The sequence below is a fragment of the Scatophagus argus genome, chromosome 3 (assembly GCF_020382885.2).
Source record: "Scatophagus argus isolate fScaArg1 chromosome 3, fScaArg1.pri, whole genome shotgun sequence".
Lineage (NCBI taxonomy): Eukaryota > Metazoa > Chordata > Actinopteri > Scatophagidae > Scatophagus > Scatophagus argus.
The window spans coordinates 11,041,179-11,062,201 of NC_058495.1; the positions used below are offsets into that span (position 1 = coordinate 11,041,179).

The following is a 21,023-nucleotide window of genomic DNA, read 5'->3' on the forward strand; positions in this document are numbered from 1 at the left end:
GCTCAGGAGGAGGGAGAAAACACACACACGCACACACAGATATACACTAACAAGTCTGAACACAAACAACAGTAATTTGTGCAAATATATGTTTCTGCACAGTGGTTTTCATTGTATATTATGGAGAATTAGATTGGACTACATGGATATAATGCAGCTTATGTCTACATGCTGGGAGTGATGTAATAATAATACTGATAACAATAATGATTTCTGTGCTTCTCTTAGCTCAGGATAAAATAACCATATAAACAAACCATTAGGTGTAATAAGAGAAGACGCTGCTGGCTTCTTTGGGTGCATAAAGAGGAACGCCAATAAGTGCGCAGCTGTCTGTTTTGCCTGGTTGGTTAGTTTTTCTGTTTGTAGTGTTTTGGATTTCCATTGTGCTGTGCTGTTGGGAATATTTGCCCTCTGGACTATGGAGAGCCAGCACAGTAAAGTTCATACAAGCACGAGCCAACTCCAAGTTGACACTCTGTACTTCCAGGAATAGGATTGGCAATAAATGGATGCCTGAATAAAATATTGTTAAGGATTCAACTTTCCAGATTTTGGGAATTTGGACTGTCAGACCAAACAAACAAGACAAAGATATCAAAATGGAATCTGGGAAATTGTGAGGGACATTTTTTTCAACAATTTTCATGGTTTTCTATGGACAAATTAATAACGTCATTTAATAAAAAAGCCGACAGATTGACTGATAATGAAAATAGTCCTCCTCGAGTCAATATGTATTTATTGTTGTACATAGTACAGTTACACAGGCAGTACAGTTTTGCTTTATTATTTATCATTGTTTGGTACATGGTGACTTTGCACAGAAAATACTGCACCGTGGCAATAAAAGCTGGTATGTGCTGTTAAATGTCTTTAAGTACAATTGTATATATATGATGCCCATCTTAATTCTGCCATTGTGGGAAGTTTTTATACCAGATAAACTTCACATACGGTCATAATTTTTACCCTAAATCTTGGACACACCTCTGTATTATCTTTTGAATTTGGAAGCAAAATGCTTTATGGGTAATATTTATTTTCTATTGAAAATGTAATTTTACCTCATGCTAAAAGTAATTAAAAAAACACAACTATCACTAATCTAGCACTAACAGATAGATATGCATCACATTATGAATCGGAATTACTGCTATTAATGTGGTTGTGTGTTTGTGACCAGTGTCAAATCCAGCTCTGTGACCCATCAGATTTTGCGACATAGGATAGGAATTTGGTTCTACAGATCTTTTTTTTATTATTATAGTATACCACATGTGTGTTCTTAAAGTGTTTGGATATGATAGCTGTCAACACAAGATTAGTGATCCTACAGGCCTAATATTCAGACAGGGTAACACATATTCAGTTGACACTTTCTCGTGTCAGGTAGTAAGCCTAATCCTCTTAAAATGTAAATTAATTTGACGGGTAACAGAATTTGGTATAACCTCAATGGAAAGCTCGGGCACATGGAAAATTTGCCGTAAGGGCTTTCTGTCAGACCAGTAGGGTTTAAGAAAAGGTTAGGTAGGTTAGAAATATAGATGGATAAACTTCTCTCACAAGCAAACATGTGGCGCAGGAGCAACGTCCCGCCTACGAGGAACCTGGATTGGACAAGACCCTAAATCACATGTTCACCGATCAATACCCGACGTCAGCTGCGTCACACAGTCAGGTAAGTCAGCACAAAATATTTGTTTAAACCTGCGTTAATCTGTGTTTGTGATTAAAACACTGGATCGGTGGACTGCGTGGTGTAAAAGAGTCGCTTCTAGTGATGAAATGAGCAGCTGAGCAGACGCGAAAGGAGCCCAAAGTTAGATGGTGACTTCAGTGTCAGATGAAAGCGTAAGGCTTCATCCACACTAGTCCGTTTCAGTTTGAAACGGAACAGACTATGACACCATGTCAATTAGTGTGGACGAAGCCCTTCCGAAACTTTCTGGATACGATGACGTATCAACCCAGGATCCCTTCCTGATTGGACCTTGTCGCCTTCATTGATTCGTTGTGCTCGTATCATCAGGCCCAGTACGCATGCTTGGCCAAGCTTATCAGGGCTCCAGTGTGGACGCCGGTCGTATTCGTTCTAAAACCGTATCTAAACGAAAACGGACGAAAAGTTACTAGCTACTGTCTGCCAACACACTTAACGAGTTTGTGAGGAAATAACATGTCAGGTATTTAGGTCTTATCCTTTGCTTTGGAAAGGTTTTGAAGCTCCTCTGTCCCTCCAGCTGTCAATAAACAGTTAGATGTTTTCCAGTGTACCAGGCTAAGTTGAACAGGACCAAAAACTCATGTCACTGATGCCACATGCAGACAAACTGCACTGACAAGGATGAGCAGTAATCACAAGTTGAACCGAACAGATCTTGAATGATATGATTTTAAACTCGTTTTGAATCAGGATTATATGGTTTAGTGTCACTGTGGGCCTTCAGCTGATGTTTTCATTATTAGTTCATCTACTGAATATCTTATTTGGACATTGCACTGGTCATTTAAATGCCACAAAATAGCTCATCGCCATTCCCTAAAGCTCATGATGGCAGATGACAGACGAAAAGTCAAAACCCAACAATATTCAGGTCACTATCACATAACACAAAGAGAAGCAGCCTCACAGTTAAAAGGTTGGAACCAGCAGTTAGGTCTTAATTGATTTGTATTGATTGTCAGAATAGTTACCAATTATTTTTTGCCATTTAAAGAATCCATTAATTGACTCATCATTTCACCTCTGTTGTGTGCTGTGTGTTCTTTCTTATACATTTTCCTGTTGAGTTACACACATTTGTGTGAAGGTCCATCTGGAGCAGTTGTTTCAGAGTACCTTCAGTTCTAAATGCTGTGGTCTGGGACATTGTTCTATTATATGTACTTGACTGAATATGAACAATTAATGAATATATAAATCAATAAGGACATTATTGAACACAGGTTCTACAGGCTATTTTCTACACATAAAAGAGTGTTTACATTAAAAGGTAATCACTGTCAGATTCAAAAGCCATATAACAGCTCAGAGTGATTGCAGAGTGAACTATCACATACAAGCCTAAGCCTCCAGCTGCACGGCCTGAGAAGGTATGCTGTTGTCATGCAAGGTGATGTGATGCATTAGAGGCTTTCAGTCTTGGTCCTGCCTCTCGCTGCAGGCCACCTATTTCCCCATGAATTCTCCCTCACTCTGTCTGTGGTTGTAAAATCTTTGAGTTTGAGTACAGCTGTGTGTGTTTATGTGTCTGTCAGAGTGTGACTGTGGAGAATAAGCTCCAGAATGTGTGTTATCTATTAATTCCTTCATTAAGCCCTTATCGCCAGTTTTAATGCCAATTAAGATGCGCTTTAATGTGACGGCAGGGCGGGCAAGCGACTGTGCACTTCTCACTCCACAGTGACAAGAGAAGAGGAATAGACCACGTTCAGAGAGGACCACCCGCTTGCCTCATCAAACCACAAAGGCGCCATAGGCCTGTTAGTTTTGACGCTTGACACTGACACTGTTCAATATGTACTATAAGGGGACCCCTAATATTTTACTCACTGCAAATGCATTGAAGGCCATTTCGTGTTGGCATGACATTATGGAGCAACTTGAAGTTACTCACGATTAATTTTTGCCTAAATTCATTTCAGATCACTTTATTACGTGTGATTTTTGAAAGAAAAGCATTTAAGGAAGAGGCATAGTGACTGTGGGGGATGAGTTGAAAATCATTGCGAGGACCAGAACTGAAATGCTCTGATGCATGGTGTAGGACATGTAGAGGTCACAGCTTTGTCTGAATGTGCCCGAGCAATGCTATGCTATATTTACTCATAGGAGAGAGGCCACATATAGATATATAGATAGAGCCATGCATGAATTCATAGCTATATACATATTGGTGTCTTTTCTTCTTGAACCATATGAACAAGACAAAACTTGAGAAAATGCAGTCAGGGTCACCATGAACACTTCTGTGTGAATTATAATTAGACAGCATTGACAGATCTGCAATATGCAGACTAAGCAGATGGCTCGTGGACAGTGAGCAGAGGCGGGGGGTGTTTTGTGGTGATGGACTACAGGTTTCCTGTTATAGCATCTGGCTGGCAACTCTGGAAAAGGGAGAGATAGAAGGAGAGAGATGGATACAGGGTGAGAGAAAAAGGACAGATAGGGAAATAGAGGAATGGCTTGTATATGAAGAGAGGGAGAGCTTACAACTAAACATTACTTTCACTGTCAATTAACCAGCTGGTTATTTTTTCAGTTAATCATTCAGTTGCACTGTCAGTAAATTATCAGAACACCATAACAGTGTTTGAAAGCTGAAAGTAACACATTTAAATGATTTGTTTGACCAAGAGTCAAAAACATAAAGATATTCAGTTTAATATAATGTGACAAAGAGAAGCAGAACATTTTGACAGCTTAGATGCTGGAAGCATAGTGTTTTTCACAATTTTGCTTGACAAATGACTCAAATGATTAAGTAATCATGAAAGGAAATCCAATTTTCACTTTCATTTCTTGTAGATAAACTAAGAGACAAATAGATTGATCTTTTATCTGTAACCATGCAGAGGGAAACTGGATGAATCTTTGGTGAAAATGTCAAGATAAGGCTGAGTTTGATTTTTTTTTCTTTTTAATAACAATGTGGATTAGACACCTGGATTGTAATACAGAAAGGATACTATCAAAAACACACCATTTTTCGACACAACAAAAGTAGCCAGAGTTGTCAAGTGTTGTCTGAACACAGCTAAGAGTTTAGCAATGATTCTATACTGGGTGAAATTCTGATTAATTTCAGTAAATATCTGACCAAACAATAAGGGAACAGGCTTACAAACCTGACCAGTAGTGAACTGAGATTTGATACTCAGCCATGCTTGAAGAGTGCAAGTGCAGCATTGGTGCACTACGCTGATGTGGACATTAAGTTTAAATATGCTGGATTGGCCTTGTCATGAAAATCAAACAATAATGAACTCCTGTGTGAGCTTTCTTCAGTGTGTTAACTTCATCTCTCCTCTCCTCTCCCTGTGTGGTGTTGATGTCTCTTTCCTCCCCTCTATTTTCCACTCCCTATCCTTCTCAATCCCAGCTTTGATGTATGCATGAGGGAGGATTTCCTGAAGACCAAAGAGGCCATTACCCAGGGGCCATTAGGCCTCTAGTAGAGCATGTCGATGAGTGCTGAGTCTTGCTCTGTTTTCACATGCAGCCACTTTACTACGTGGGAATGGTAGGGTGTAGGGATTCTCCGGGGGTGATAAAATGTGGCCTTAAATGTATATATTTCTTATCACAAATATCTGGATTTTATATCAAAATAGCTTGATTTGTGTATCCCCGCTGTTACTTTTGATATGGTGGTTGTTTTCCTACTGTTGCACGTGAGGAGGTTGGGTCATTAATTGCTGTTGTTCTTTCATGCAGACTAAGAGTGGGGGGAGTGAGTCATCATCATCAGGATGAAATGCTCTGACATTTGAGCATGAAAGTCCCAGAGTGCCTTGCGGCCCAACATCGCTGGGTATGTCTGTATTTTACAGTAAAGGAGGTATGCAGAGCACTGTGGTCTGAATGACATATATGTGTATATATATATATATGTTGGTGATATTAACAAAGCATTGAGGTCATGTAGGCAATCACCGCACAAGAGAGCAAAGCAAGTAATGAGTTTTGCGGGATGTACAAATATTTACGTAAACAAGGAGTCTGTGTGTTATTTAGATGGAGTCTTTCTGTTGTGGTGAGTGGGTGAAACTAAGTGGGATGATAAGCTGTGAGGTGAGCATAGAGTAAGCTGAAAGGGACACGGAGGGAAGATAACCTTGATTGCTGGAATCACTCTCTCCAATCTCTTCAGTTTATCCCCATAGAGGACAAGGGCGTGCCGACTCTGCCGTCAGAAAAAATGCCCTCAGAGAAAGTGTGTGGTAAATGAGTGACAGTATATCACGCTCGTGTTTTTACAGAGAGCACTTGAGAGGATCATTGAAGTTTGCTGAGAGCGTCGGGACTCTCTCTCAAGGGCAGCTGGTTCTGTCATCTGTGGCGAGTACGACACACAGTCCTTCTCTAATCAGAAATATAAAATCTTAACATTCAGCATGCTGACTGGACTAGGTTTTACAGAGTATGAAGCCTCAGTTTTCTGTCCAGCACAGCAGAACATCAGCATACAGGCCACAGAGAGAGAGAGACAGAGGGGGAGGTTAGGGAGAGAAAGATGGATAAGGTAGAGGAAAAGGAAGATAAGCGGCCAGTGTGTGTGTCTGTGTCTGGATGTGTGGGGTGTGCCTTTGCTGGTGACTTCCCGAGGCCTGGAGACAGGGGAAACAAGGAGTGATTAATTTTACTCCAACCTACTTGGCCTCTGTCTGGGGAGCGGTTCCCAGAAAGTCCAGTCTGGAAAAACGAGGCCCGTCTCCTTCCGCTCAACTCACTGAATCAATAACAGATTGGCAGGTCAGTCTCTTCAAGAGAAACTGCACGGCCAATGAGAGGAGACCTTGAACAGTTGAGATCCGCCTCTTGTCTGCCTTTCTCACCATTTGGTGGATCAGCAGAGCTTGAGGTCATTGATCTGTGTGTTTTCACTGAGCAGATCTCTTAGCCGGCCTGATCGATCGGCTCTAATAAAGAGTGGATTCTCCATAAGCATCACAGCGTGTTCAATGAGATGCAAGGCCCCTGGGTGGCAATCACCTCTTTTATCTGCCATTCCTCCACCCACAACCACTATAAACACACACATTCAGGCAGATGAAATTTAATTTGCATTTAATGTATTAATGTGACAAAGTGAAATGTGACAGGACCGTACATGAAAAGTTATTTCTTAAAAATTGGTTGTGGGACTTTTTTTTTTTTTTCTTTTGGTGTCAGCGATTGCAGAACGCCCTGAGGCATCCTATCCATCCAGAGAGACATCTCTACCTCCTGATGTTGTGTTTGCACAGATGAACCTCATCTCTGCTCTGGACAGCTCTTTCCATTTGAGAAAAATACATATTTGTGCATTAACTTCAAAAATTAAACTTCATTTATCTTTCTCCTGGTCCCATGAGCCAGGTAAACTGAGACAAGTTTGCTAAATGTATGTATGAATGGAGGGAGAAAACAATTGGCGGCTGTGAGTCAGCAGAATTGGTCAGTGTGAGTCAGGCAACCTACATCACTCTGCCGGTGTCTGTTGTCATCATTAATGTCAATAAATTAATGTGTGAGAGTAGCCATCAATTAAGGTTATTTTCCTTCGCATAGGAAATGATAATAAATCAAAACATGACTGTCTGGCTTCTCTGCCACAGATTTGTTTGGACAAGGTGGATGGCAGGCAGTTAGTTGCTCAATATGTCTCAAGAATTAGTAGCTCTGGGGAATAAAAGCAGATTTTCTTCCACCTTCTGTGTAACGAGCCTAGTTATTTGTTCTAACTGAATGATCCATGGCATCCATGCACATGAGCAATGGACCGCTGCTGTAGCTCTTCATCCCCGCCATCAGGTGGGTTTTTCCCCTCCTGCTGAGGTCTACGCCCCGCAGTGTGTCCTTTCTGCATAAACAGGGTTGTCTTCTCTGTCAGTGTAGAGGCAGGAATGCTGTGCAGCGAGCCTGCAGACCGCTGTGTGGCTTTCCATTGCAGAGCACCTGTGTGTCCCCTGCTGACTGACAGAGCCAAGGACAACGCAGCCACAAGACCGTCTGTCTCTCCCTGTGGCTAGCAAATAAGCTGAGGAGATGTTTAAGCAGCTGAGGGCACCAGGTGTCCTGAACCTGGACTTTGACTACAAGACAACGGGAGAAAACCTAAAGCATTGCACACCTTTACCTCTATTCTGTGTTTCGCAAAGGACTTGTGTTGCCTGCACCTAATATTGGGGACAGAAACACACCTGGAACACAATCTGTGCAATATTGCACGGACAAAGCCTTTGTTTAAGTGCAAATGTGTCACACTGTGCCCTCCAGTTGCAATAGGAAGATCAGGAAACAAACAGCGGTGCTGGAAAAGAGTAGTAAGACAGGTAGAGGTGCATACACACATCCACACAACCTCAAACACACACACACACACACAGCTGATAGAGGGAGACATTCACTTCTCCAGGGGGTAACTTCATGCTGAATTAGATTTACTCTGAGGTTTCAGTGCATCTTTCCTACTTGTTTACCATTAAAATGAACAATATCTGACTTATGTCCAGGGGAAGGAAACTTGCTCCATTAAAATACACTAAAAAATATGCCTTATTAATAAGCTTATGATTCAGAGGCTTCCAGTTATGACAAACAATGAGATGTGCCCTGCCCCTTCTGTAAAGTTACATTTCAAACACTTTAAGCCCCCTTGTCTAAACAGCAGGTGACTGCATGAAAGAAAAGGGTTTTTTTTCCCTCCCCCTAAAAATTAGGTCATTAATTCTCCTTGCATTCATTTAAATGTTCATCCACTGGACCAGATGTGTTAATAAGTAGAACAAATGTAGTTGGAGAGCAGCCCCAAGGTGATTGCTGAATGTTTACACTCCAGTTAATACAATCCGCCCCTCCACAGTCATGCCTCTAATTGCCAAAATAAAGCCTTGATTTCTGCTTGTAATTCCGAGTTTGAGGACACAGTACATGGAGGGTGGACATGAGGAGGAAGAGGAGGTGGCCTGATGCGCGCCCCCGCCTGACTGTCGCCCAGGAATAGGCGGTTTGAACAGAGGAAGGACCACTTGTGCCAGCGGCAGAGTCAAGTACCACAAATAGACCGAATACATACAGGAAGTTGGGCCTTTGTACCTTCAAAATGAAATTATTCAGGTGACCAAAACGCTCGAATTTAACATTTGGATGATGAGCCAAGCCAGTACGCCCAGATGGACATATTTTACAACAGCAGCCATTTTTACAAATTGTCTTGGAATAATATTTACGTTTATGAGTGCACTACCTCCGGACATATAAGGCTGCCACTTGGTATCCCTTTGTATGCATTAAGGCATTTGTACTGAGAACAGAACAGTTAGATTTAGTTTCTAATAAGTTTCTATCTGCATTCCCTTGTCCTTTGAATACACCTCGTTGACCTAAAACGGATAAGTCGTTTTATTTTGAAAACCGGGATAGGAACCTTCTATCGTTGTTGTGACGAACTTGACTGTGTGTGGTTGTTACATTGGAGCGAGTGGGAGAGAAAAGGAGCAAATGTGCGCGGCGGCGGAGAGGGAGGGAGGACAGCGAGTGCGCAAATAGGCAGCCAGGCACATCATCAGCGGCGGCAGAGCATCTTCCTGGTCCTGGTCTCCCGTGTCTTCAGCTGCCAATCCTTTGTGTGTCTCTGATTGAGATTTCACTGCTGGCTGAAGTGTCCAGAAGCCTCCGCCAGCCATCACCTCTCACCACACACTTTTCTGTGGAGCTCGGTTATTCTTAGCTCAGCTGCGAGAGACTGTCCTTCCGGTCCTTCTCTTATTTATCCCAGTTTCTTGAATATTTAATGGAAAATGGCGATCTGCGCGCAGTCGTACGGTATTTTCTGCCTCTTCACAATCCAAACTGTACTTATCATATGCGTCTCCACGCCGACAGACGGGACCCAGCACTTCCCCCAGCACTACACGTAAGTACCCTGCACCGTTTGGAGGATAAATCGGGGTGCGCGGCGCGGAATGAGGACAGGTGGCCCCGACAAGCCTGCACATGCAGCGCCGTTTACCTTGGTGCGCGCTGATGAGCTGCTGTCCCTGATGTTCACACAGACGCAGTTTCCGTCTCTGATGCTGTGTTGTGAACCTCGCTCTCGTAAAGCCCATGTTGCTGTTTTCGTTGTTGTGGCTGGTGGCATTTAATGCCCGCAAAGCCTTATTCAATTTATCATAGTCAACACGGAACAGGAAGCGTGCACAGGTGCTCCTGGCGAATATGCCAGCCGAGCAGTAATTTATTAGAACATCCACAGGGATAAATAATAATAATAATAATAATAATATGAGACGATGTGTTGTTTTGCTGTCACTGCACGGTGGAAGAATATCCCATTAACGCATGATAGATGGGCCGAGCTCCAGCGGGGCTAGTCTAAAAAGTCCTCCACTGGATACTGAACACTCACCGTGGAAATCAGCATTTCCAACCCACTGCAGGACACACTGGTGCTAACGGGGCGATTCTGAATCAGACATGAAACCAATTAGTTTATGCGGCATGATCGTCAGGTCGTAAAAGTTTCCGCATCTCAGCTAGTTTTTCACCCAGACTCCTATCTTAGACTCTCGTTCTGGGACAAATGAAGCAACGTGGGCTCCACATTTTTTTGACTTTTTTTCTATTCTTTATTTGTGTTCAAAACTACAAGTTTTTGAGACATTTTGGGGGGAAATTCACGCGCACAGCATAGCTTTATCCTACACAGACGCACAAAGTGTCCGAGCGTCCAGCTGTGTACAAACTACTGTTGGACTTTGTCAGCGTACACCTGCTGGGAAATTGTTTTACAGCAACACTTCGGTTCATTTTCTTCCAAAGTGCGAACAACACAACAGTTTCACCTTGAATGACACACGGAGGCAGTCAGAAACACGTCTGCCTGCACCGCCCTGTGCGTCGTTGAGCTGTTCAAAGCAGTACAGACAATACTAAGTGAAAATGGTGTTAATTTTTATTTAAGTGAACCTTTTCAGGAGCTGCAGTCCCGGTAATAAACCCCGGGAAGTCCGGGTGCAACAGTTCCTCTCTGAAGTGTACGTGATGACGCGATGGTCTGATGCGAACATGATATGTGGCCTGTAGTGATGATTAGTCAGTCAGGTTCGCAGAAATGACAAGAGTCTAAATGCTCCCTCATGCATCCATCGGGTTATCTTTGAAATCTTCAGGGCTTTGTTGTTCCTGATGGCCAAGGTGACTTTCAAAGGAAAATCGCTCCCATTCCAATTAGACTGAATGAGAAGGACGGTCGGCTGCGTCGTTGCTGTGGTCACATGGACGCCATAAGGTCATGAATGTGGACCGTTTTCTCTTTGCACACAAATTCACGCGAACTTGAATCAGAGGCGCCGTATATTTGAATATCTAATTTATATTGTGATTTCAGATTATTTTACAATTTGTTGTACAGTTTCCAAATACGACTCAGTTTTCCCCCCACAAGAACTTAGTACTTATTTATTTATTTATTTTTTGTCATTATACTGGATTACAGTTAAGGCTATGTTAAACTCCTTACTGATTGTTAAAACTCGTAACTCCTTATTTAAGTGGCTAAAAATAAGATAAATAGTTTGGCAATATGCGCAGTCTGTATTATAATGAGTCATCTGTTGGGTTTTAAAAACTGGATTTTGTGATTTTTTTTTCATCACTGCTATTTGTGAGAATTTGACAGTTGCCTAATTGAAGTGTATGGGGAGCTGCTCTGGCAGTTTATCGGGTGTAAGGGCCTGGCATACACACACACACACACACACACCCCAGGTGGAGCTTGTGTGTGCTGGAGGTCTAGCTGAGGAAATGCGTCTATAAGAAAGGTCGGAATGTCCTCTAGTTCATTCTGACAGCAAAACGTGTCCATCTGCTATAGGCCTGGTCCAGGGTTGTTTTTTTTTTATGATATTGCAGTGTTGTTTATGCATAGAGTACTCTATATCTGTGTGTGTGTGCATGTGTGTGTGTGGGTAGAGGAAGTTGGGGAAATTATTTCCACATTTCAAAATTATGTGGAGGAAACCTGATGCGATAACTGGTATCTAAATGGATGGATGTGCAATCTTCTGTAGCGACACAAAATATCATCACTTACCTCAGACTATTTGAAACTAAGGGCAATTTCTCCCAAAATTTTGTTATTTCCACACCTATGAAAATAGTCCACCTTTTGCCATTAAAGATATTTCAGCGTTGCTCTTGGAGTGGCGAGATCCATTGCAGCAGAGTGAATGCGACGACAGTGCCTGGCTAACACACAGGTCGTCCATCCAGACTCATTTCATCACATTTTCTGCTTTTCTGTAATGTTTTGCATAACGTGAGTCGTAATGCACCGGAAAATACTTCAAACATACCTAAAATAGCAAAGTTTTAATGCTACACCAGACTACAAAGAGCCAGAGAGCATCAGTCAGATTTGTAGTACACAGAGACAGCATCTCTAGTTTTTCTGGAGACATCACATATTTCTCAACACAGAAGTTCTCCAAACATTAATTGAACATTGGGCCTCAGTAGTGCCTTTAATTCGCCAAGCAGGCATCTCCTGAAATCTCTGTAGTTGTTAAGGAATGGCGAGTTTTGCCTGTTTGGGACTGTGAAATGTTTTTCTGATTTACAATTAGTCTAGCGTGAATCTCAAGTCATGCTGCAAAATTTTACAGGAGTGCATCGTGCCTTTAAATGTTGTGAGGTCAGCTTCATGTGATCTTGCCCGAAGCAGATCCGTCGTGTTAAGTCTCCGTGGTCGACTTTTTGCTGCCTGTCACCACATCACTGAGATAAGTGAGATCAGTTAAAATGTGCTATTGACTTATAGGTGATGCAGTCAGTGTAATGAAAAAAGATTTAGGAAATGAAAACACCAGGAGGGAGGAACGACAAGGCCGATGTGTGCAGGTGTGTCTGTAGAGCTGGTTGATGTATGGATAGTGGAAGTGTTTCGGCAATCATGCTGTTAGGGTTTGTTTATTTATTTATTTTGAGGTGTGTGAAAAATAAATCTCCATGTGAGAATTGTGCCACTATTATGTCACTGAATTATTGCCATATTGTTAGTTCCAGCTGACTGAGCTGAGCAGGATAGCCTTTTTTATGGCCTTTATTTGCTTTATGGCAATCTGCTTGGCCATAAAATCCATTGGGTAGATAATGTCATCCACCTCGAGTATGGACGAAATATTGCGATAAAACTAAAATTTTCTAAAATCACAATCAAAAAAGTATTCTGCTGTTTGATTGGGTCAGTATTGTGACGTTTGACCTTACCAAGATTACTGTGCTTCACAGTATGTTTATTCACATATCTTCTGACCTCCTGTCATTCAAACTATATATAGAGAGATAGATATGTATATATAGAGGGAGAGAGAATGTAGACTAATGAAGTTGCATAAGAAGTCTGCCTGGCTCGGGGCAGAGGTATTGTCCCTCACTGTTAGTATCACTGCGTCCTGCTTGGCTCTGCTCTCACTGTAAGCTTGTTTTCATTTCATATCGAGGTGACCTTTTCATAGTCAGCGGCCTCTCCCCAGCGGTCCCGCTCTGCACAGTCCTTTCGGAGGCCCTCTTGCTTTTTACTTAATCTTGTCCCTACAAACGCAGCCAGTGCTCACACTCACGCTGTTACTCTCTGCTGGTGATTATGGCAAGCTCTGTCACTGCCTGGCAGATCTGTGCAATTTAATGAAACTGTCTTCCCTCTTGTCTTCTGAGCAAATCTGACATTTAAAGATGACATTTGTTTCCCTCATCATATTAAAAGACAAACGACTCTGTTGTGTTGTGCTGTTGATGGTAGTGATTAGCTATCTGCAGGCTGCTGAAAGGAAAAGGTTGGCACGGAGTCAGTAGTCGGCTCATAAAACACGACAGCATTTATTCATCTCATCGCTGAAAGATGTTTTTTTGAGCGACAATTTCTCATCGGCTGTGTGCATGGATTGTTCAGCATGTGTCCAGGTTGGCAGGTTAGCCCCTGCTGCTGCTGCTGCTTTAAAATGATCTAGTGAAAATCTCGATCCATTAAGTCATTTGTTGCTTGCTGGGAGATATACAGCGATGAGCTGAGCCGTTTGATCTCTTAATTCCAAACTTGGCTCCGTCAAACGAGAGATCAGCTCATGCTTAGGGTGCATTTCTGTCAGACCTGAGCAGTTTTATTGCAGCGCCACTGATCTCGGCCGATTCGATATGGGCATGTTCACAGGGCCGACTAGATATATGCAAGTTGTGATTGGAGGTGGGGGAGCTGATGACTAACCCAGACGTTAACGGAGGGAGGACAGGGATACTTCTAGATAGGGATCTGGATGGGGGAGAGTCTGGCAGGTTGACAACACCAACAGAGATATGGAAAGATTGGGGAGAGACTCCTTCTGTCACGATCTCTTACCAACTCACTCACTCACAGGCAGCGACAGAGAAACAAACGCTCATGTGACGACATGTTCAGGTGATAATGTCAGTGATACAGACTGAAAATGTCTAATTTTATTTTCCAGAATGATTCACTGGGCTGGACGCATTGAGAAGGAGCTGGAAAAGGTTCTGCAGCACGTCACTGGCATTCAGCAGATGAGATCGGTAAGTTGACGTCAAGCTTGCATGTGATGCACCACATTTTCCTGCATTATTAATCAGTACGATTTCATGGGGTGTGTGTGAGTGCATATCTATCTTTGTGTGGGCACTGAAAACGTGATGATGTTTTAGTTGAGATAAATGTACTTTTTAAAGTACTTTTTTCCAATTTTTTTTTTTAATAAGTATTTCCTCAGGCCAAATCACACTGCTGATATGTCTGCATTGACCTGTGAGAAATCAATGTTTTAAAGTGAAGACACACTGAAAAAAAAGTGAAATGCTTTCAAGATGTTAAAAAAAATGTTTTGACTTGTTTTCAGAAGCATAAGATTTGAAAGCCATAACACCAAATGACTTGTTAAGATTGACACATGTAGCAGAATATGGTGTTGGTTGTTTGTGTCTGCGTCCTCGTATGAGGCTGTGTGTAACACGTGTCTGTCTTGTGGCACAGCAGATGGTTGAGCAGAGTGTGATTGACACCATTTCATCATATTTCTGCCATGTGCGCATGTTCAGTGTGCTTCCAGGGTTTGTAATGCACCCTGAGATAAATGCTTCATTATTGCTGTATGGGTGAGAGTGATTCATCCAGCCGGTATTCTGCCTGTGGCGGCTTTAATGCGAGCAGTAACAGTGGTTAGTGTGATGGCTGTTGGTACGGTGGTGACGTTGATAGGTCCCAGACAAGAGGAAGTGAGTTGACAGGGATTGTACTGGTTGAAAGGTTAATGACCAATAGTGAATTCCAGGCAGGCACTCAGACTGGATGATAGGTTGACTTTTAGCACTCATCCAGTGTAAACAAAACAAAACAAAGCAGAGAATGTTTACCCATTAGAATATTTGCTTTTTGCAGGTTGTGCATATATTTTTTCAGTATTCCCACTGAGCAGATTTCTGAGTGGCAGTGGACCTCTAAAATAGTGTTTCAAGGTGAGCGCATAATGTTGGTGTCTCCAGAATGTCATCATTTTCATAAACAAAACAATCTTGTTTGATGGCATTTGCATATCCAAAGGGTCTCTGACTGGCTCTCAAGGGCCAAAGTGTTTGTTAACTTAACTGAAAGTTAAATAAAATTACTGAACTTGGAGAGGAAAGTCACATAATGTCTGCTGTACACATCCACCTTTTTAGCTACATTTCCATTTTACTGAAGATATAACTCATTGCACTTGCAGACATTGGTGGTGCCTATTTTCACATGAGTTTATGGGCTGCAACTGCAACTTTTCATCTCTTCTATTTTCATTCATTTGCTGATTATTTTCTTGATAAACTGATGTATGATCTATAAAATGCCAGAAGATACTGAGAAATGTCAACCACAATTTCCAAAATCTCAGTGTGTTGCTCATAAATTACTTACCGAATGTTTCATATTCTTGCTCGAAAAAGTTACTGATTAATTCCTGTCATTCGCCTGATCGATTATTGGTTCCTGTTCTGTGGTATTTGGGGGGGGATATACTGTATGTATGATTTAAATAAGTTATAGTGCATCTCAATAAGCCTGAGTTTAATGACACCTGTTGCTGAGATGTGACGCTGACATGGCGTTAAGTGCTCAGTGGGCTTTAAGTTCTGTGGATTTAAGCTAATTTACACTACATGTTGCTGAAGTTTTCTCTGTGGATCAAACCCAATGAAGTCAATCTGTCCATCCCTTTACGTCCATACCGGTTATGTCTTGTGAGGACTGTCCACGTGGCTGTGAGGGCATGTGTGTGCTGGCCTGACTGTGCGCGCAGAGCGGGTGTGAAAGAACATTTATCACGGCCCCAAACAGGAGTCGTCACAGGGTGTGCTAAATGGCCCAGCATGCCTAGAAAAGCCATTTTCTAAATGGATGCCTCTCTATATGTGTGTCTGATAGAAATCTTCCCAGGGCTATGCCGGCTGGTAACAAGATTGCCTCCCTCTGTGGTCCCTTTCTCTTCATGCGCAGTTTATTCTCACAGACAAAAAAAAAAAAAAGTATAAAATTTGTGCAAATTATTTTTGAGTTTGTCTTACGTGGGAAGAGACAAGAAAGTAAGTTGAATACGATGTACTCTGTTCAGTTCTTCTCTGTTGGGATTTTATTTTTTCTGACATGCAAGGTAATGGCTGTACGGAGAAAAAAGGTCAAGAGAGGGCAGAAAAATAGCTGAAAATGTTTTGAATCGGTCGACTTAAGAAACAGCACAGAGATTAACAAAATTTGACATGTTTTAGATTTTGCACACTCCGCCCAAGTTTTAAGAGTCTCTGAAAATAAATAAAATTCACATTCTAATATATTCTGCCCAGGTTTGGTCAAGCTGTTATTCTTCCCCCGGGGGAGTGAAAGGAAGATAGAGGGTGAGTGATGTATCGGAGGAGTTGGAAGTTTCGAATGGAAGAGACAAGGAGAGTGGGCGGCTTTTAGAGTGGAGGAGAGGGGGTTTAGAGAGAGAAAGGATGAGGAATGGCTTGACAACTGAGATGGATGTTCGGGCGGTTTTGTGTGTATATTTAGAGTCAAATTAGTTAAGATGGATGAAATGATTGAGGGGAAGGACAAGAATTAATAAATTTAAATGTGAGCAGACGGATGCTGTTTATAGTCCTTATCCTCCTCATTATCCTGTGTGCTGCTGCGCTTAATGTTTTACAGTATGTGGTGGTGATGAGAGGCAGCAGTGGACAACGGCATTGTTTCCATATCCTCAGGCTTATTCAGAACAGTTTTAATAGGCACACATGAACAGTGCGCCTACACCCACATACTGTCATTACAGAGATTCGATGGTTTATTAGAGATATAAACAGCTGATATTATTATGTTTATATTTAGACATCAGATGGACACACATGCAGTGGTGTTGGAAGTGTTCAGGTACTAAAACTGCAGAACTTTAAAATCTTACTTAAATAAAAGTATTATCAACTAAAAGTATTCAAACTGCTTAACTGCTCATGATGCAGCAGACTAGTACTAGCAGCTGAGAGGTTGGAGCGTGTTGGAGGGGAGCTATATTTAAGCACTTACATATGTACAGTTTGGCAGTTAGTCCAGCGGTTCCCAACATAGGGCTCAGGCTCAATCTGAAGGATCACAAGATGATTAATGGGATGGTAGTTCAGTTCTGGGGCTTTTTTCTTATCTTCGCTTTTTTTTTGCGACATACTTAACCGGTTTGGGCCTTGAACCATGTAAATGAAATCATCTGAGATGTTTAAAGAGGAAGTCTCTTGCTGGTGGAACAAGTAAAAACTCCAAGAGGGTAAAAGCCAAATTGATGGGGCAACAATGTAATGTAACAAGCTGTTGTATTTTAGAGTTATTTATAAAGTAATTTCTAATTCTAATTGTGAAATCTTAATCTGTAAAGTAACTAGTAATTATAGCCATTAGATAAATTTACTGGAGTACCATCGACAATATTTCTTTGTGAAATGTAGTGAAGTAGAAGTATGAAGTAATATTCAAGTAAAGTATAAGTACCTCAAAAATGTACTTAAGTGCAGTACTTGATGTAGTTTCCACCACTGCCTTATACCATACACACACACACACAAAAAGGCACTGCAATTTGCAGCACTTCAATTCAGCAAGCCTCTTAAATGGTGATGCTGTGCAACATATGTTGAACTCCCTCAAATTCATTTCAATAAGAAGAGTCTAATCAGCATGAATAATTTAGCCTGGTGCACATGAGTGCTCCTGAACCCCTCGGTTCAGCTTGGCACTTTACAGCTGTGCACTGTGAGGATCTGTCTGCCCCGCTCCACGCCCTCTCCTCGTGCCTTTTGCTGCTCTTGATTACTGGAAACCTGAGAACGACGCGGGTCCAGAACGACGCGGTATCCTCACGTGTGAAAGTAGGGCGGAAAAGACAGAGCAGCAATTAATTCATCCACTTCTCATATGGGCTTAAGTTTTCTATTTGACCATGTCTGTGTGTGTGTCTGTTTGTGCTATGTGGTCAACATTACATCAGTAGGCCCACCGACCACATGCTGGCTGCAGGTTTATCTCAGCTCAACACAGACCTCCTTGCCTCAAGTGCTTCCACTATGCGTGTGCACAACCGTGCGTGTGTGTATACACATGGAAAAAGTCTTCTTCTTCTTCTGCGTCGTTAACACTGCCGAAGCCTCTGGTTCGATTTGATGTGCGCAGGTATGTTTTTATGACTTGAGGGAGATGTTGTATGCAGGCTGAACACAATTCCAAATGTCTCTCGTTCATCTCCACACCTCCCTCCTGCTTCCTCAAAAAAGAAGGTTGCTCAAGGCCAAGACAGCCAGTCTCAACTCTATCTCTATAAAGTGCAATGGTGGATTTACTCACTATCGCTGACTACAGAAATTTCCAGTAATCTGTCTCAAATGCCCAGTGCTAGACATCACCCCTGCTCTCAGTCCACCTCCCCCCCCCTCACTTTCTGCAGCTGATGTCAGCTTCAACCCCACCACACCCACCCCTGAGAGAGGGCTGATCCATCAGTGGACGATGATGTGCGGGCTGATCAGTGCCATTTGTTTCTTGATTTAATAGCTCCTTACGCCTGTAGACAGTTTACAGGAAGACTTGAAGGTCCCTCCTCCCACTACGAACAGCTGCCTTTAAAGGAGAGAAAGAGAGAGTGCTCAGGCCTCCCCTCTCAGCTCTCCTTCCTCCCCTCCCCTTCTCCTTCCCTTCCATCTTCTGGTCTGGACCTTACACAACAGCAGCTTGTTATCTGGCTGTGTGAAACATCACAGGCTATTTCTGCAGGATAAATAGTTTACTCTCTGGCCCCGTTTTTCTCTCCTGCTGGCTTGTTTTAAGTATTCCTCTGTCATTGTGCAAGACACATCAATACACACCTCGGTTTGTTGTTATTGAGGTCTTTAATTTAAAATTAATGGGTAAATAATGGCTGCTATTTTAACTTGCTGCAACAGCAGCAAGACATAGACAGTAGTCTTGTCTGCTGGAGCTTAAGTTTCTCCAGAACAGACAGTATTGACTTTTAGAAGCGTGTTCTGACTCCAGCACTAAGTTGAGCTGCTAGTTTCCACCTTACTTGTAAAATGTACCGATAGTTGTTTTTTGCTGAAACTAACATATACACATGTCACATCTTTTGTCCATCAGGAGCCACTTGCGTCACATCTTTTGTCACTTTGTTGTTAAGCATTTGATATACTGCTCTCAAAGAGTAGAAAGAACAGAAACACAAAAATTTGTGAAATTATGCAGTGATTAGAAATAAAAAATCATGATTAGGCTACGTTTGGTCCTGATACACTTTTTTGATACCCCGTTTTGATAAATATATCACTTTGATTAATCCAACGAAGTTCTCAAATGTTAAATGTCATCGCTAAGCATAAGCAGCCATACAAGAACTTTGTTTAAATTAAAATCAAAGACATCATCAAAATTTGGCAAGATGGTGAGATAAATTCAGAACTAACTTGTCCACGAATGAGTAAACAAGATTGGGAGTCTCACCAGACGTTGGATGCCAGCTTTCAGAACCTGACACTCTTCAGTGCTCATAACAGGCCTGTGTTAGAACAAGCCAAAGAGCTGCACTGGTGAAGAAATACAGTCCAGGAAGTCCACGTTGAGTTATAGATTAATGCATCTGAAGGCTCATGAGATGGCAAAACACTGAGGGAACTGAATATTATGATAGAGAATTTTGCTGCTCTGGAAAATTACCAATAACCAAGTCCTGAGGTTCAATAACAGGCTCTAATTGTGATACATGATAATTAGAAATAAATTGTGCAGCGTTGTTTGTCTAGTTATCTATCCATGTTAGTGTCCTCGTGGATGTGCTGTCCAATATTAATACCTGGCTTCACTCCCATTCAGACATTCCAGTTGCTATAAGTGTGTGTGTGTGTGTTGAGGGATGGGTCATTAGGGTCGTGAGAGCTTAGATATGGTCTGTTAGTGATGCACTTTTCATTTAGATTGGAACCCTTGCATAACTACATTATATATTCTTTGTGCCAACTCTGTATTTACCCCAAACAAAAACAAAATCAAACACCAGCAAATAACTGTGGACAGAGACACATAAAACCAGTAGCAAGTTGAACGTCTAGCAGTGTGGGAGCCGGTCAGCACCATTACTCCCAGCCTCAGACTCCCCTGGGCTGACAGCAGAACAGAAGGGCACACAAACACGCTGTATTCATTTTTCTGCCTCTTTATTGGTTTTCTGACACTGGGGAAGGTTACAAGGATTCCTCTGCTCCCCGGCTTGATGGCCTGGCACTGTTTGGCAGTGTTTATATAAATGAAAATACATATATCTGCAGAGTGCAGCCCTGCATGCAGATCCCCGGGTTAGTGTTAGAAGGAATTACTTGAAATAGCTTTGCAATAAAAATGTGACATTTTAGAAAAACTAGTACCAGATGATATAGTGTCAGTGCCCTGTCTCCACTTTCATATTCTTTATTTTGTAACTGCTGATATTTTACTGAACATGTAGAAAAGTTTTTGTTGAGCTGAAAATCTCTCTCGAAAACCTCCGGAATTATCGGGTTTTCTTTAAATTTGGACTGAAAATGAATTGCAAATCTTCTGATGATATGTTTCAAATCAATCCTCCACAGGTTGTTTATGTTGGTATGGATTTTGTTAATTAGGTAATATGTCTTCATAAACTAGAAATATTTGCTTGTGAAACTGCCAGAGTTATGAGTTCGACTTTAAAACATCTCGTCACTGTGCATGTGCTTGTTGATT

At 41.9% G+C, this 21,023-nt stretch overlaps 1 protein-coding gene and 1 long non-coding RNA gene across 3 annotated transcripts in view; both read left to right on the plus strand.

Annotated features, from left to right (window-relative positions):
• The first annotated feature begins 1,563 nt into the window (after positions 1-1,563).
• LOC124056226 lies at positions 1,564-7,421 on the plus strand. The gene is made up of 4 exons (XR_006842962.1): positions 1,564-1,684; positions 5,112-5,252; positions 5,447-5,543; positions 6,905-7,421. It is a non-coding gene; the product is annotated as an uncharacterized LOC124056226 (long non-coding RNA).
• Positions 7,422-9,192: 1,771 nt separating this feature from the next.
• cacna2d2a (calcium channel, voltage-dependent, alpha 2/delta subunit 2a) overlaps positions 9,193-21,023 on the plus strand; it is a 138,163-nt gene continuing 126,332 nt past the window's right edge. For both annotated transcript variants that reach the window (XM_046383435.1, XM_046383436.1), the window contains exons 1-2: positions 9,193-9,629; positions 14,218-14,299. In XM_046383435.1, the coding sequence (XP_046239391.1) occupies positions 9,514-9,629; positions 14,218-14,299 (198 nt within the window). In that variant the 5' untranslated portion in view covers positions 9,193-9,513. The remainder of the gene's footprint in view (positions 9,630-14,217; positions 14,300-21,023) is intronic.